The 16,437-nt window shown below is 40.5% G+C and overlaps 1 protein-coding gene across 8 annotated transcripts in view; it reads left to right on the top strand.

Annotated features, from left to right (window-relative positions):
• diaph2 (diaphanous-related formin 2) overlaps positions 1 to 6,774 on the top strand; it is a 314,194-nt gene extending 307,420 nt beyond the window's left edge. For all 8 annotated transcript variants that reach the window (XM_061273960.1, XM_061274039.1, XM_061274125.1 and 5 more), the window contains one exon: positions 2,171 to 6,774. In XM_061273960.1, the coding sequence (XP_061129944.1) occupies positions 2,171 to 2,235 (65 nt within the window). In that variant the 3' untranslated portion in view covers positions 2,236 to 6,774. The remainder of the gene's footprint in view (positions 1 to 2,170) is intronic.
• Positions 6,775 to 16,437: the final 9,663 nt, after the last annotated feature.

Here is a 16,437-nt window from a genome sequence, read left to right as displayed (position 1 = left end):
TGATGTCATGATGTCTGTTTGGTTTCTGTTCCTGTCACCTTGTCTTTTTGTTTCACGTCTTTGTCGGTCAGTCCTGTTGTTGGTTTTGTTGTACCATGACTTTCTTAAAAAAAAAAAAAAACATTTAAAACATTTTTGTACCCATGTATAATGCGCACCCCAGATTTTAGGACAGTAAATTAGTTAGATTTTGCGCATTATACACGGAAAGAAACGGTATTCATTCATTCTAGTGGCCCCTGCCACCACCCATACCTCCCAAGTTAAGTCCTTACCTCTAAATGACACCTGATACTCTTTGCGGTTTATGGTGCAGTCTAAACAAAGTCCCAGTATATTTCAGCACTGACCTAGAAAAAAAATATTTTATTCACAGTATTAGTTGTACAAAATACAAGTGTCCCCTGATTTAATGCCCTACCTCCAAGAGATGGTCAGTAGTCTGTGAAGTTTATCCCACTCCTCCCACACACAAACACACACATTTCTGGTAAATTTGTCGGTAACTCATAAAATGAAATGCTTACATTTTGAAGTTCATCAGTGTCTGTATTTTGTTGTGATTTCACTTCTTACAGTTGTTTTTACATGTCCGCGTCACAGTTCAGAGGGTGCGGGTTTGATTTCATCTCCGGCTCGCCCTGTGTGGAGTTTGCATGTTCTCCCCGTGCCTGCTTGGGCTTTTTCCGGGTACTCCGGTTTCCTTCCGTATGCCAAAAATGTGCTTGATAGGCCTATTGGGAACTTCAAATTGCCCCTCGGTGTACGTGCGAGTGCGGATGTTTGTTCGTCTCTATGTGCCCTGCGATTGGCTGGCAACTGGTTCAGCGTGTTCCCCATCTACTGCCCGATGACTGCTGGGATAGGCTCCAGCATGCTCGTGACCCCCGTGGGGACAAGTGGTATAGAAAAAAGGATGGATGGATGGATGGATGGATGGATGGATGGATGGATGGATGGATGGATGGATGGATGGATGGATGGATGGATGGATGGATGGATGGATAAGTTACTCACTTGACTAAACATGACATAGAGTAACTCCTTTCCTTGTGCTTCATTATTTACCATCCTTTTTGTGTGTTTTATTGATGCTTTGGGAAGTAATTCTCCTCCTGTGGACATCATGGTGACTGTGTTGATGAGCAGTGATGATGTTTGTCCATGCACGGCTAAGTCACTGATCTGTCTTTTTCCTCCCCCCCCCCCCCCCCCCCATGCACCATCTGCATGTTGGGAAGATGGAAAACAAACAGGAAGCACTTCTGTTGTGTGTATTAGTGTGCGTGAAGATATCACTCTGCTCATTATCTGACGTAATAGAAGTGTGCCCAGTCTGGGATGGCTGGCACCCTTCTGTTGGCACTGTCACCATGATGGCTCGTCAGCTCCAGGAACTTCCTACTTGTGTCCAGCAACGTGCATTTGCGAAACGGATGGGGAGCGGCTGGCATTGTCCGCAGGCGTGCATGCTTGGAGAACCCAGTGCTTGATTATTCTGATTTGGCTAAATCTGAGCATGAATTATAAATAGTGGGGTATAGTGTGAATCAACCTGAACTTTGGAACTACAAAAACAATTCCTTCAATACAATTCCAGCAAATAACAATTCTGTATCTGGAAATGTCGAGCTTCAAATTTGCTTCATGAATCAGTTATTTTATTTGTTCGTTATTGTCGACTCTTCTAAATGACACTGTTTGTTTAGAATATGTGGTTTGAGAAAATGACAAGTCTATACTTTCTACCCAATGTTGAACAGACAATGCCATCTAGAGGAGTCAATCTGGTTCATGAAGTAAATTTGAAGCTTTTTTTAGCCATCATAACAAGGAACTGTTTGTTCTATTTACAAATTCACTTTTCCATGGAACATAGTTTTGAAATCAACTACACCTCACTGATTCTCGTTTTTTATGCTTTTTCCCTAATATGCCACAAAATGGCTCCAAAACCCTAATCTACAGGAAACTCTTTTCATCCGATCGAAAAGGCTTTTACACTACTGTGTCTCATGATGTTTCGTATTAAATGATGTGTTAAATGTTGCCCATTCAGCATTTATTGCAGCTCACTTTGCATCTGCATGTGAGCACTTGTTCTGTCTGCATAATGAGGACACAAAGGCTCCACTCTATGGTTCTAATTTGTTTTCCTTCTTCTGTTCAGACAACCGGCGCGCAGTCCTCGAAAGGTCCCGCTCGCGCCACAACACGAACCACCAAGGCCGATGATGGACCCCACCTCACAGGCTTGCCACATGAGCGCCAAAAATCACCCGGATGACTTCCCAACAACCCTGTCACTGTGTCGCAAAAAAGCAGCATCAAGTCATTCATGCCTTAGACATTTTCTGCTAGTCTTTACAAAATACTGTATTGTCCTCTTTCCAATCATAGGAAAAAAGATGTTTTAAGTCTAATGGTGCTACACGCCGCTTACACTTCCACCAAGGACAACAGCATCAGCATGTCAAAGAAGACTGATTGCTTTTAACAAAACACCCTATGGCTTTTTAAAAGGAATTTCAACAGCCAAGTTGGAAGAAGCTGTAAACAGACAAACACAAGATACTGACTGCAAACTGGGAGAGTCTGAGTTATCCCGCAAAGCTACCAGAGTTGGCCACTGCCCACTCTGATACTTCATAGCATGTGACACAGTTTTAGTTTGACGACGTACATTATACTTTTTACTTTGCTGTTTACTTTGGCTTGACACATTCCTTTCAACCCCATTTTATCAAGTCAGTTTTATGGTAGAGTATTCATGTGAGGCTGCACGGTAATTGCCATAGCCTGCCGAGTGTGTGTGATTGCTTTAAAGTGATTGCAATACGCTGTATTTTTGGTTCCTTCTGGTGCTGGGAAAGGAAAGTGTTTGGATGCCGCGAGTGTGAATACAGTGAACACCATTTAATACATACATGACCTGCTCATAGTCGGTGAAAATTTTCAATTTAGTTCAGTTCAAGAAGTGAGACTCATACGTACATTCATATACTCTCTGTCTCTGTCTCTGTCTCTGTCTCTGTCTCTGTCTCTGTCTCTGTCTCTGTCTCTCTCTCTGTCTCTGTCTCTGTCTCTCTCTGTCTCTGTCTCTCTCTCTCTCTCTCTCTCTCTCTCTCTCTCTCTCTCTCTCTCTCTCTCTCATACACTTACCACACACTAAATGAATTATTTCAGGATTTTATTTGTTTATTTTGGCATGTACACGATCATCATCCCATGTGCTGTTTTCATCTGACTTGTACATGGCTTTAAAAATCGAACATCAATAGAGAGTAGGGCCCTGATAACTAGTGTTGATACCGTGTAGTAGAAAATGGGCTTGTTCATTTGCTCATGCTCATGTTTGATACATTTTAAGGCCATGACCATTTTGATAGGTTTCCCTCACAAACCAGTAAAAGTTGCTCGCTGAAGTCAGTGTTTTAATTACTCCTAAGTTCTCCACCAGTAGATTTTTTTTTAAAAGGTTTTATTCGCCTATATATCAGAAGAAGGACATTATTGACATTTGATGCTTTGAGAAGTGGTGGTCTCACAGTGCAACCATAATAACACAATATTTTCATTTGAAACGTTCATTTCCTCCTTGAAAGAGTACCAGTACATTCTAACAATGCCTGGTTAGTTAAGTTTCTAAACAGCCTACATCTCATACCACTGAACAAAATGCATCATGTTTTTAGGGCAATTGGGAGCCACTGGGCATATTTTATGCATACATTTGAAACAAGGTGAAGGGGAAAAAATATGCAAAATCGGAAAAATCTACAGAGGAAATCGGCGTCCGTGACAGCAAATTAGAGCGAGCTTTTCCTGGTGGGCTCTCTGTCGCAGCCGCCTCTCAGTAGCATCTCTCAGCTAATGAAATGTTAAACATTCAAACAAACACCCATCCCATGCTTGTTTGTGTTCAAAACAGTGGAAAAGTTGCCTGGAGCTTTGCGGTCACAGTTCAGGAATGGAGCCTCCACCGCATATTCATGTATTCATGCCTGGGGTGGCGCGGTCCACTCGTTCGCTGCCCTCAACTTTAAGCAGATGCTGCCAAAAACAAGCAATGAGGCCACAACCAGAATCAAGATGCTGCTTGTCTTAGCCAGTGAGCCTCCAACCATCATCGCACTTAAAATATGTGTGTGTGTATATATATATACGCCATATATATATATATATATATATATATATATATATATATATATATATATATATATATATATACACGTACGTGCATTTACATTTGGGTTTACATCTAAATCCAGTGCTATCTAAGTATGACCACAAAAACCAAATAATTTATGTTAACATAATTTCAATACAGTGGTACCTTGAAGTATTACCCCCCCCTAAAAAAGAAAACGTAATTGAGATGAATTACAGTACCACTCAAAATTCTGGAAAGCTTTTCTTATATGATTAGATTAGAAAGAGTCATTTGAAGTAATCAAAAGAATCATTCATTCCAAAAGCTTAACTGCCACCACTTGAAAAACAATTAATTGTACAGGAATTGTTTTAAGGGACATTAATCCCCCATTTCTAACATCGAACCTGGGTCAGTTTCAAACAATAAAACACAAGTATTACATGACATTAATGTAATGGTGAAACTTGCACAAAAATATTGTTGCGGCTCGCTTGCTAGCACAAGGACCTAACGTGAACTAAGTGCTCCTTTTGTTGATCAAGACAGAAAAACTCAATAACACATTTAAAGACCAAGCCAAAAGGAGATGTTTCTTCATTAAAGTTGAAGCTGCCAAAATTGGTTGAAATTTGGGGCACATTTTTCACCCAAATTTTGGTCCATGTCAGAATTGAAAAATTTCTGTTCAGACCTCAAGGTACCACAGTAATCAGTAGGGGTGTAAAGGTACATGGCAAAATATTGAACCGTTTGGTCTAGCTCAGCACAGGACGAAATTAAATTAAATTATTGCCAGGTTTTAAAAAAAAAAACTTATGAAAAGAAAAATAAACCAATACTTTGATAGAAAAAAGTGTTTTCTGTATGCACAAAAGGTGGACCGAAACTGTACCAAAAAACATAACACAAAAACCGATGTATGAAGCGTACAGTGGGTTATCTGTACCGTTGCACCCCTAGCAATCAGCAGAAACAGATTTTTATTTGTTTTATCTTTTCACCAAGGAAAGTCCTTTCTTCCCCTTTTTCAGATGCAGTTGTATTTTAAGAGACAACAAATCCACTCATAACATCCTTGTAGCACTTCTTTGAAGAAAATTGATTTTTGATATCTTCTTTGTGTTTGTGTGCCATCCAATTTACAAAAATGCAGCTTCTGCTAAAGTATTAGTGCCACACTGAAGTAAATAAATCGTGCGAAAATTGACAATATGACAATAAACTGGGAATGTTTGGAAAATGAAGCCTTTTGCACAATTGTGTTCAGCAGCTCATACTGATCAGGGTGTTCATCTATCAGAACATTATCATATTATTATTATTATTACTATCATCATACTGTATTAAAAGTATACGCTTATTGTGGTATTTTTAACGCTAAAATTACTTTTTTTTTTCTTCCTTTATTTCTTGTACATTTTTTTATTGTTGTCATCCTATTTTGCGTTTTTCTTCTCTGTGTGGCTCTAATACTTTTCCGTGAAATACAAACCAAAAAAAGACAGTGTAAAATGTTTTTGTTTATTTTTTTTAATTTATTTCATGTTATCAATAGTGTCTTTGTGGTTTAAACTGTTCGAATTGGGGGGGGGGGGGGGTACACAATGACAAAATCACTTTTTAAAAACTGAACTTAAACAATTTGAAGGATCAGCACAGCTTTCTTTTCAGCATAGCCTTCTTCAGTTTGGTGGAAAATGTACAGACCTGTTTTCTATTTTCTGCATTGTGCGACAGACATTGTTCCATATACTTATTGTTCATTGTGGAATTTGGGATATTCATGTGATGACAAAGGTGGTGGTATTTTTTGTGTATGAAGCTCGAAGGTCTGTTGTGGATGTTGCAAATGCTGCTGCTGCTTTCAAGGGTTTCGTGTAAAATATCACTTTCAAACAAACAATTAGAGTAGACACATTGGAACATGTTCCTTCTTCTACCATGACGACATTCTTATTGGCCCTGTAAGTGTTTGTGTTCCCTTCCTTTTTGTGTTGAAACAGCAAAATGCAAACTCATTATTTATGCGTGTTGTGTTCAATGGCCGGGCGCCTTTTTAGCTTAATAAACTTGTGCTAGTGGCCAGTGTTAAGGAAAAGCAAGCAGGGGTATGAAGCGTCCTATTCAAAATGTTTAAAAAGGAAAAAAAGGTGCCATTTTTTTGGTAAATGACGGGTGGCTAGCACTTTGATGATAAAATTTTTGTAGTTGCTTTACCTCACAAGGGAAAAGATTTTCTCAATCTGAGTTCCAATTGCCACGACTAACGTATTTGCTGAAATGTGTCTTTTCAGACAATAGTCCCCAGCTGCCTCGCTTCGTTTGGGTTGTCGCCAGGAGACCAAACACAGACGTCATTTGTTTGGTGGCGAATTTGTCGTAAAGCTGCTGCACATGTCCCTCAGCCTACCTTCCTCATTCTCGTAACTTTGTTGATTTGATTGTCTTTACAAGCCTTTGTATATGCATCATGCTCCGTTTGTATCCTCAACAAGGTGGATGGGACAAAGTAAAGAAAAATAGAAGGATGACGCACCACTCTCCTTCCACAGACTATGTAATGGAATATGATACTAAATAATAACCACTTTTGTTTTATAAACTGATTTCTGAAGTCACGCTTGGTCTTTGTGTATTGTTGTGGTCCATGCAATCTACACACACTCTAAACCCAGTTTATTAGGAACACTATCCACTTCAGAGAAGAGTGAGAACAGAAACCAGAAAGTCTCAATGGTTGACACTAGACAAATGGACAGCGTGAGGGGCAGCATGTATCCTGAAGTCCACGATCATCTCTGCAGTCTTGAGTGCGTTCAGATCCAGTCTGTGATGCCTGTACCAGAACACCAACAGCTCCATGTTCTTTTAATCCACAATTTGCAGAATCAGAGAAGACTGTGGAGGAGTTAATTATCATTGCAAAGGTTTTTTTTTTTTTTAGATTCATTCATTATTCTTCTGAATATATGCAAGATTTAATAAATTAACTCAGTAACAAATACCTGTCTGATGATGTACTTGGAAACTTAAGAGTTTCTATCTTTTCTATAGACAGACCTTTTGATCCAGCTCCCTGCATAGTGAACCGTGGCTTCATCCATCCATACGGAGTTTCATCTCCCAACATGCTGCAATCCGTGTTGAGAGAAGTGAGACATGCTACACCTCCCTAATTAGGCTCATTGTTGATCTTGTGAGGTTAATTTGTACTTGGCTGAGAGTAAACATCGCAAAGGAGGCCAACCTAGTTCCTTACAAGAAATATGCTTTGTAGCTATAAAGAACTTCCTCAACGTTTTCTTGACTTGCCAGGTGATTCAGTGCCTATTGCGCCCGCCAATGATGCATTTGCGGGGTCGGGGCATTTTTGCGCTTTGCGATTACAAAGAAGCCCTTGTCTAATGAGCTTAGGGATGCACTTGTGTGTGTATATAGCACACATTTGTTTGATTCTGTTTTCACGTCTGTGAGCTGCAGGTAGGCCCTATAAGTGGCCCTGTCACACAGCTGACAGATAAGCCGAGCCCACACATGCTCTCTCCTTTTTCTCACCCATTGTGTGACTGTAATGCACACTCTGACAGATCACTTGCACAACACAATTATGCCTCATATGCCTATTTCACTTTTTTTTTTACCCCACCAATTTGAAAGTACTCAAACATGTGTCAAAGCAATGTTGGATTGAGTTAGGGTTCCAAAGTGAGGTTTCAAAAAAGAGTTAAGGTTTCAAATTAGGGTTTAAAAATAGGGTTAGGGTTTCAAATTGGGGTTATAAGGGTGAGGGTTTAAAAGTTGGGTCTCAAACAAGGATTAGAATTTCATTGTATAGTTGGGTTTAAAACTAGGGTTAGGGTTTCAAAGTAGGGTTTCAGACTATGGGTAGGGTTCCAATCTAGAGTTTTAAAATATGGTTTGGGTTTCAAAGTCAGGCTTAAAACTAGGGTTAGGATTTAAGTGGGAACGTAATTTCGATTTCTTTGTGTCTTGGCATGTGAAGAAATTTTAGAAACAATAAAGCAGACTTTGAGTAAAGTAGGGTTTCGAACTGGTGTGTGTGTGTGCGTGCGTGTTTCATAAACTGTTGTCTGCATCAACGTGTGTCAAATAACGGGAATATTCACACATAGATGCTGTGCTTCCAAGATAAGACAGTGACGTTTAGTCAAGCTCCCTTTTGGTATTTTCCTGCATCCCATATATTTTCTTTATGATGTTTACACATCATAGCTCCAGTGTTCTATATGTCACCCGATGAATTGCTCATTAACATTTTGCTTCCACATTCAAACAGTGACATATGACCAAAGGCTGTCATGGGACTATTTTGGGGTCTATATACCGTAATTTTCGCTCCGGAGTATAAGTCGCACCAGCCATAAAATGCCCAAAAATGTGAAAAAAAACATATATAAGTCGCTCCGGAGTATAAGTCGCATTTTGGGGGGCAATTTATTCGACAAGATCCAACACCAAGAACAGACATGAACGAGCAACAACAGGCTAAACGATACGGTATGCTAACGTGACAAACACAAACAAGGAGCTGAGAACGGGCCTGACGTAACATTCAGTTATTTAAAAAAAACTATTACATAAATAACACGTTTATAAAACCATCTGTGTCACTCCAATTCATTAAATCCATCGATCGTCCTTTGTCAACAATGCCGTGTGCTGCGCCGCAGTTCGAATTATTCCACAGGCCCATACAACGCTATATAAACTATATTTTAAATAACTATCCCATAAACAACAATATTATCAAACCATTTGTGTCACTCCAAATCATTAAATCCATCGATCAAATTTCTCGTCCTTTATGTCATCCTGGTGACGGAGGACATGTCCAGAGGATATGGCGCTTTAAAGTGTTGATTACTTTATTTGATTTTTTCTCTCTATTTTTCATGTTTTGAATATGTTCAAGATAAAGATATCAAAGCATGTGAAGTGATCAACTATACTAAAAATAACGTGAAGTGGTCAACTATCCTTGTAAGTGATGTGTTAATGATCAAGTAAAAATTCTTGAAAAAAAAAATATATAAGTCGCTCCTGAGTATAAGTCGCCCCCCCACCCAAACTATGAAAACAAATGCGACTTATAGTCCCAGAAAAAAAAAAAAAAACATATATATATACAGTGCCTTGCGAAAGTATTCAGTCCCCTTGAACCTTTCAACATTTCGCGACATTTCAGGCTTCAACATAAAGATATAACATTTTAATTTTTTGTCATGAATCAACAAGTGGGACACAATCATGGAGTGGAACACAATTGATTGGATAATTTAAACCTTTTTAACAAATAAAAAACTGAAAAGTGGGGCGTGCAATATTATTCAGCCCCCTTGCGGTAATACTTTGTAGCGTCACCTTTTGCTGCAATTACAGCTGCAAGTCGTTTGGGGGATGTCTCTATGAGTTTTGCAAATCGAGAGACTGGAATTCTTGCCCATTCTTCCTTGCAAAACAGCTCGAGCTCAGTGAGGTTGGATGGAGAGCGTTTGTGAACAGCAGTCTTCAGCTCTTTCCACAGATTCTCGATTGGATTCAGGTCTGGACTTTGACTTGGCCATTCGAACACCTGGATACGTCTATTTGTGAACCATTCCATTGTAGATTTGGCTTTATGTTTTGGATCATTGTCCTGTTGGAAGATAAATCTCCGTCCCAGTCTCAGGTCTTTTGCAGACTCCAACAGGTTTTCTTCCAGAATGGTCCTGTATTTGGCTCCATCCATCTTTCCATCAATTTTAGCCATCTTCCCTGTCCCTGCTGAAAAAAAGCAAGCCCAAACCATGATGCTGCCACCACCATATTTGAAAGTGGGGATGGTGTGTTCAGGGTGATGAGCTGTGTTGCTTTTACGCCAAACATATCGTTTTGCATTGTGGCCAAAAAGTTCGATTTTGGTTTCATCTGACCAGAGCACCTTCTTCCACATGTTTGGTGTCTCCCAGGTGGCTTGTGGCAAACTTTAAACAAGACTTTTTATGGATATCTTTGAGAAATGGCTATCTTCTTGCCACTCTTCCATAAAGGCCAGATTTGTGCAGTGCACGACTGATTGTTGTCCTATGGACAGACTCTCCCACCTCAGCTGTAGTTATCTGCAGTTCATCCAAAGTGATCATGGGCCTCTTGGCTGCATCTCTGATCAGTCTTCTCCTTGTTTGAGATGAAAGTTTGGAGGGACGGCCAGGTCTTGGTAGATTTGCAGTGGTCTCATACTCCTTCCATTTCAAAATAATTGCTTGCACAGTGCTCCTTGAGATGTTTAAAGCTTGGGAAATCTTTTTGTATCCAAATCCGGCTTTAAACTTCTCCACAACAGTATCTCGGACCTGCCTGGTGTGTTCCTTTGTCTTCATGGTTCTCTCTGCGCTTTAAACAGAACCCTGAGACTATCAAAGAGCAGGTGCATTTATACGGAGACTTGATTACACATAAGTGCATTCTATTTATCATCATCAGTCATTTAGGACAACATTGGATCATTCAAAGATCCTCACTAAACTTCTGGAGTGAGTTTGCTGCACTGAAAGTAAAGGGGCCAAATAATATTGCACGCCCCACTTTTCAGTTTTTATTTGTTAAAAAAGTTTAAATTATCCAATCATTTTCGTTCCACTTCACGATTGTGTCCCACTTGTTGTTGATTCTTGACAAAAAATTACAATTTTATATCTTTATGTTTGAAGCCTGAAATGTGGCGAAATGTTGAAAGGTTCAAGGGGGCCGAATACTTTCACAAGGCACTGTATATAGTATATATATAAAGGCAGTTTTTTATATTCACATCCATAAAGCAATTGGCCTCACTATGCCAATGCTCTTTGAAGGACATTGAGATGGATACTCTCCAAGGAAGCAGCCGTCTTGGGATATGGGAGGTCTGCCTCATCCCGCAAATGTTGCACTCAACAGGGAGAGGGGCCGCCCGAGGAGAATTCACCCTGTCAAACCCAAGACAAAAAAAGTAGCTTCCTGCCCTTCAAGTTTCTGTTTACCGCTGTGTTCCTTCCCTGGCACCCATCACTCTTCTTCCTCTTCCTTCTCCTCTTGTCATTTGATTCAGATCACTGAGTAAGCCTCTGTTTCCAAGGTCTGAGGCTCCATTTTGGACAGTCTGGCAAGAATGTAGGCTCAAATAGAGAGGATGGTTGAGAGCGGGAGAGATAGAGAGATGGAAGGGAGAGTTGAGGTTTGAACTTGTTTCATATTTTAAAATTGTTTTTGATCGGTGAGTTGAGTCAGGAGACCACTGTCAAACCAGTGTGATGCTGAGCAGTTCAACCGGCTGAATGACCCATTATTTTTGTAGTGATTGTGAGGTGCTAAATGTTAGCAAATGTTGCACTCAACAGGGAGAGGGGCCGCCCGAGGAGAATTCACCCTGTCAAACCCGAGACAAAAAAAATAGCTTCCTGCCCTTCAAGTTTCCGTTTACCGCTGCGCTCCTTCCCTGGCACCCATCACTCTTCTTCCTCTTCTTCCTTCTTCTCTTGTCATTTGATTCAGATCACTGAGTAAGCCTTTGTTTCCAAGGTCTGAGGCTCCATTTTGGACATTCTGGCAAGAATGTAGGCTCAAGTAGAGAGGATGGTTGAGAGCGGGAGCGATAGAGAGATGGAAGGGAGAGTTAAGGTTTGAACTTGTTTCATATTTTAAAATTGTTTTTAAACGGTGAGTTGAGTCAGGAGACCACTGTCAAACCAGTGTGATGCTGAGCAGTTCAACCGGCTGAATGACCCATTATTTTTGTAGTTATTGTAAGATGCTAAATGTTAGCATTTGTGCTCCAATTCATAGAAAAATACCCTCCTCAAATGTTATCAATGTTAAAAATAGAAACATGAGTAAGATTCATAATCATGGCCTTTGTCATGCTCTGTTGACCTGGATATGTACATCTGAGTCAGGGGCTGACTACAACTCCTAAGCTCATACGCTTTGCCCACAGCACTGTGTGCACACCACATAAGAATAAACCACATATAGAAATAAATAAAAGAAGCATTGTTGGGTGCTGCAAACGAAAAAAAGGAGCCAGGTAATTGAGTAAGTAGCCTCCCGGATTTAGATGTCTGAATAAAAGCATTTTGTTTTCCAAGAGAAGCCTTTTTTAGGATAGTTTTAACGCAAAGGTACTTAGAAGCTCCTTCAAAGGTTCTCTGCTTTCAACCTAGATGGTCCCCTCGGGAAAAAAACAAGGAGAAAACACTCAAACACTCTTTCTTGACAGAAGAGTATAAAAGGGTTTTGACCACACAAACTCATGTACGCGCCCCGACGCATACAAATACACAAACACACATGACAAATAGTCATGAAAAATTTAAGCGTTCAGCTCTACCAACAATTTTCTTCTCAGCAGCTTCTTAATGTTTATGCTTGACATGTTGAGGGCAAAAATACAACACAGACTAGCAAGAAGAAGAGAAGTAATGGCCATCAAATTAATGGCGAGAGTGAGAAGTCTGATTTCTCACTTGAGAGACCTTTCTCACTCAGCCGTGCAGGAGATTCTCTGTTTTTATTTATTCTTTACTGCATTAGTCGACTGACTGGAAGCTGAAGTAAACTGGTGATGAAACTGATGTGAGAAAGCAAACCGCAACAAATGTTCACGTTATTAAACAAGATGAGAAGTTGGGACAGCAGTGTGTTTTAATACAAAGTAACACTGCAAATTTACCCATTTTTTTAATCGTTTTTGCAGGTCGATTTAAAATGAACGAATTTCCTCTAATCTAATTACATTTCAACAATTTAAGGAATTATAATTGATTGATGGTGTACCGCTACATAAGCCAGAAAAGCCCAAGAGTCTTGAATGTTCAATATGGGTGACAATTGTCTATCAGCAAGCACTGCAGCAATGAAGTGCTGCCTTGGTGAATGAAAATACAAATGATGCCTTTCATTTTTCAACATGGGGGTTCACTTTTTTCTTCATATGGCATAAAAACAAGTCAAAGCCTGCTAATTTGTCACAAAAACTGTGCATACATATGTCCTTCCAAAAAGCTTGAATTCAGTGAACTTAAAATCCTCGAGTTCCATGTAGTGAAACTTGAGCCTTGAAATATTTTGATGAAAGGGGCAGGGGTTTAAGACACTTGTGAACTGTTCTGAACTGTTATTTGAAAAAATAAATACTCTATAATCATACACTTTGCATGAATGATTGCACCACTTTCATGTTTCATGTCCATCTGAGTGAGTCTTACTGAATCATTTTCTCAACTTTGACTCATAGACCAAGTGACAGCTGTACGTGAGTCATGTGCATGCTTGCCCCCGCCTTGCTCTTCGCCACGCTTAAATATGCTGGAAATCTTCACAGCGACCTTCCGGGCCATCACAAGGTGACTGTTGGTATTAGGACGTAGCATTTACCACACTAGGATGCCTCGCTCATTGGCGTTTCATGTAGAGCTCCATCACATTCGTCACGTTTCATGAACTTCCTTATTATTCTCTGGCGGAGAGTCATTTTGTTTAGCTGCTCGCCTTCCGTGAGCTCGAGAGATGAGTAAATAGATGTAAATAGATGCGCTGATGTCTCTCAAAACCCCATGTTGGTGTCTTTCTAGAATCTGAACTTGTTTATTTGAGCAGGATTTGGTCGAGTGGCACTCTCCTCCTTTCCCCTCTGCAGCCTTCAAGCCCATTTCCCTTCTGTGATTCCTCGGGGTGATCATATGTGAATCCCCACCCATTCACTGTGGTTCTATGGAGGGTCGCCGGATAGTCAGTGGGCAATCTGGAGCTTCTCAAACAGAGTTGTCAAAGAGACGACACATGGAATACATGGAGGGCTGAAGGAAAGAGATCCACTGGCAGAATCACATAGCCAGTTTGGGTGCTATTGAACTTTCAAAGAGCATCACAAGCATGGTTGGTTATATTCTCACAAGTTGCAGTCAGATAAAACCAGGTTTTCCACTGACACAGAGCCAGACTGAATTAAACTAAGCCTTTCAGTGATGAGTGGAGCAATATGGTGGCCTGCCAACCCTGGTCACTCTGGCCAACCCCACATATGGAGGAAGATTTGGATACCTTTGACTTTCCTGACATTGTCACATTGGTACAGTATTCTGAGATCACTTGATATTCTGCTACAGTTTGTGTATATTATTAGATCTCATTATGTGCGACTGATGTAAATGTTTGAATTCATTAAATTCGAAGGATTTCTTTTCACTGTACAGCTAAGAAACACACTATGAGAAGCAATTTCACGTATACTTGTTAAAAAATGTACTTTGGTGGCAGTAAATGGTCAAATTTCAGTTGACGATTATAAACATCCACATTGAATGAGTCAGTAAATATTTTCCGTTGAACTACAGCAGTTTGAATTTGCGTGCGATAATCTGCATCAGATAGTTCTCAATTGTGTTATTCAGTTCGGGGGCGTGCGCTTAAAGCCTAGCATAGCAGTGAGGGTGTTCTACCAAGCAGGTGGCCATGCAGCAGTGGTCCATAAAGCACATAAAACAATGTGCGCCTGGCAGCTGCCCGGCCCTAAAACACATTAACACCATGATGTCTGTGCCTGTCCCTCTTGTGCTTGAGGCAAACGAGCAGAATCTGGATCATGAACTCCAGTCGGGGAAAGAAAAGCATAGATGTAATTGTTTTGTATGATAAGATAACTCTTATTGACTTCTCTCTCACCCTGCCTCCATTGACAGAAAGCTTCTTTGTTCCTGAACTTGGGAGGGGCTCCATTTCTGACTGTGTTCTGGAGTAAAGTTGTCCCTACGGTGGCGCGTGCACTGGAGCGTAAAGTGGCACAAGGTGGAGTGGGGCCATTAATGGAGTCTGGTTGGAGTGGCTGACCTGTGGAGCAGCACAGCCAGCTGCAAGGTGAACATGCCACCTCTCTAAATCCAAAACAGCCCCCCCCCCATTCCACTCCCCTCCACTCCTATGTCGCCATCTCCTCTCCGTCACGCCTTTCAACCACCACTTCCTGTCTAAGCCGCGGTGGCCATGCCGTCGCTAACAGAGTGTCAAGTCAAGCTTTTTCCCCAGGGGCTGACGGAGTGGTCAAAGGGGTTGGATGTTGCAGGTTAAGGTTGTTATTGCCAATGTTCCAGGCCTCCTCGCAGCTCAAAGTGACAAATAAGGAATACATTCTAGCGAGATTTATGACCTACAACAGGCGGGTGACTAATGCTTGAGTCCATTGGGACACTTATATCCTTGTGGCACTGAGAGATTTTAACCTTTTGAGCCTCCTGAGTTTCCACCTGCATTAATTCATCCAAATTGATGCGCTCAGTTTTTTCTTCTTTTTTCTTTGGTTGATCTTTACAAAGAAGTCGCTCATTAAAGTTAATGCAATGACCAAACAAACCCAGTTTCTAGATATGCCATTATAATTCAGTCACGACTTCTTCCCGTACGGACAGTCTCAGGTCGCCTCGATACACGACGAGGATCAGTCCCTGCACTTGTGTTTTCACCAACCTCTCGGATTAAGCTTTCAATAATGTATAAAAGTGGGCACACACTTTGCATGTATTGTCAGGGTGAGGACATGATCTCTGACATCTGGAGCCCACACAGGGCCCACAATGAATGCTAATGGGTTCCCCCTACTTTTGTTGAATTATTCAATTGGAATAGTTTTGTAAACAAAACACATTTGTTAATACAATTGAATCTGCAGCAAATGTCGGAGCTTTATCAATATTTAATTTTCAATATAGACAAAAATTATAGCCTTTGGCTTGTTTCTGTTCAGTGGTTTTACAAGTGACTCATGCAAATGAGTCAAAGTTTTTCTCCTAAAATGGCAGGATTCTGGAAAACACAATACTGCTCCGTGAAGGGATTGCCATGACTCTAAGATGAGTATTGTTCTTTTGTTGATCTCACGATTTTTCGATTGATTGGAAAACATTAGCCTTTCACACTCATGGTAATTAAACACTTGGGCACCCAATTTAATTGAATTTCATATAAGTAGGAATTTCATATAAGTAGGAGTACAAATGTAACAATTTTGATCCGCACTCCTTTGGCGAGCTAATGATCGATCACGATTGACATGGACACCCCTGCCCTAAATCGTCCAAAGGTGAGAATGTTCTACAGGTAACTGTCACCTTTGATTGCCTATTAAGTTGTGATAGGCTCACCTGCGCCCTTGCTAACCACTTTTTAAATAGCCTCCAGGTCTGCATTATAAATGAGAAACTGTTAACAATTGCTTGAATGAGTGAATGACTGAATGAATGAATTAAGATTAC

This window comes from Syngnathus typhle, linkage group LG1 (genome assembly GCF_033458585.1).
Source record: "Syngnathus typhle isolate RoL2023-S1 ecotype Sweden linkage group LG1, RoL_Styp_1.0, whole genome shotgun sequence".
In the NCBI taxonomy this organism is placed as follows: Eukaryota; Metazoa; Chordata; class Actinopteri; order Syngnathiformes; family Syngnathidae; genus Syngnathus; species Syngnathus typhle.
This window is presented reverse-complemented; position numbering and strand designations above follow the sequence as displayed.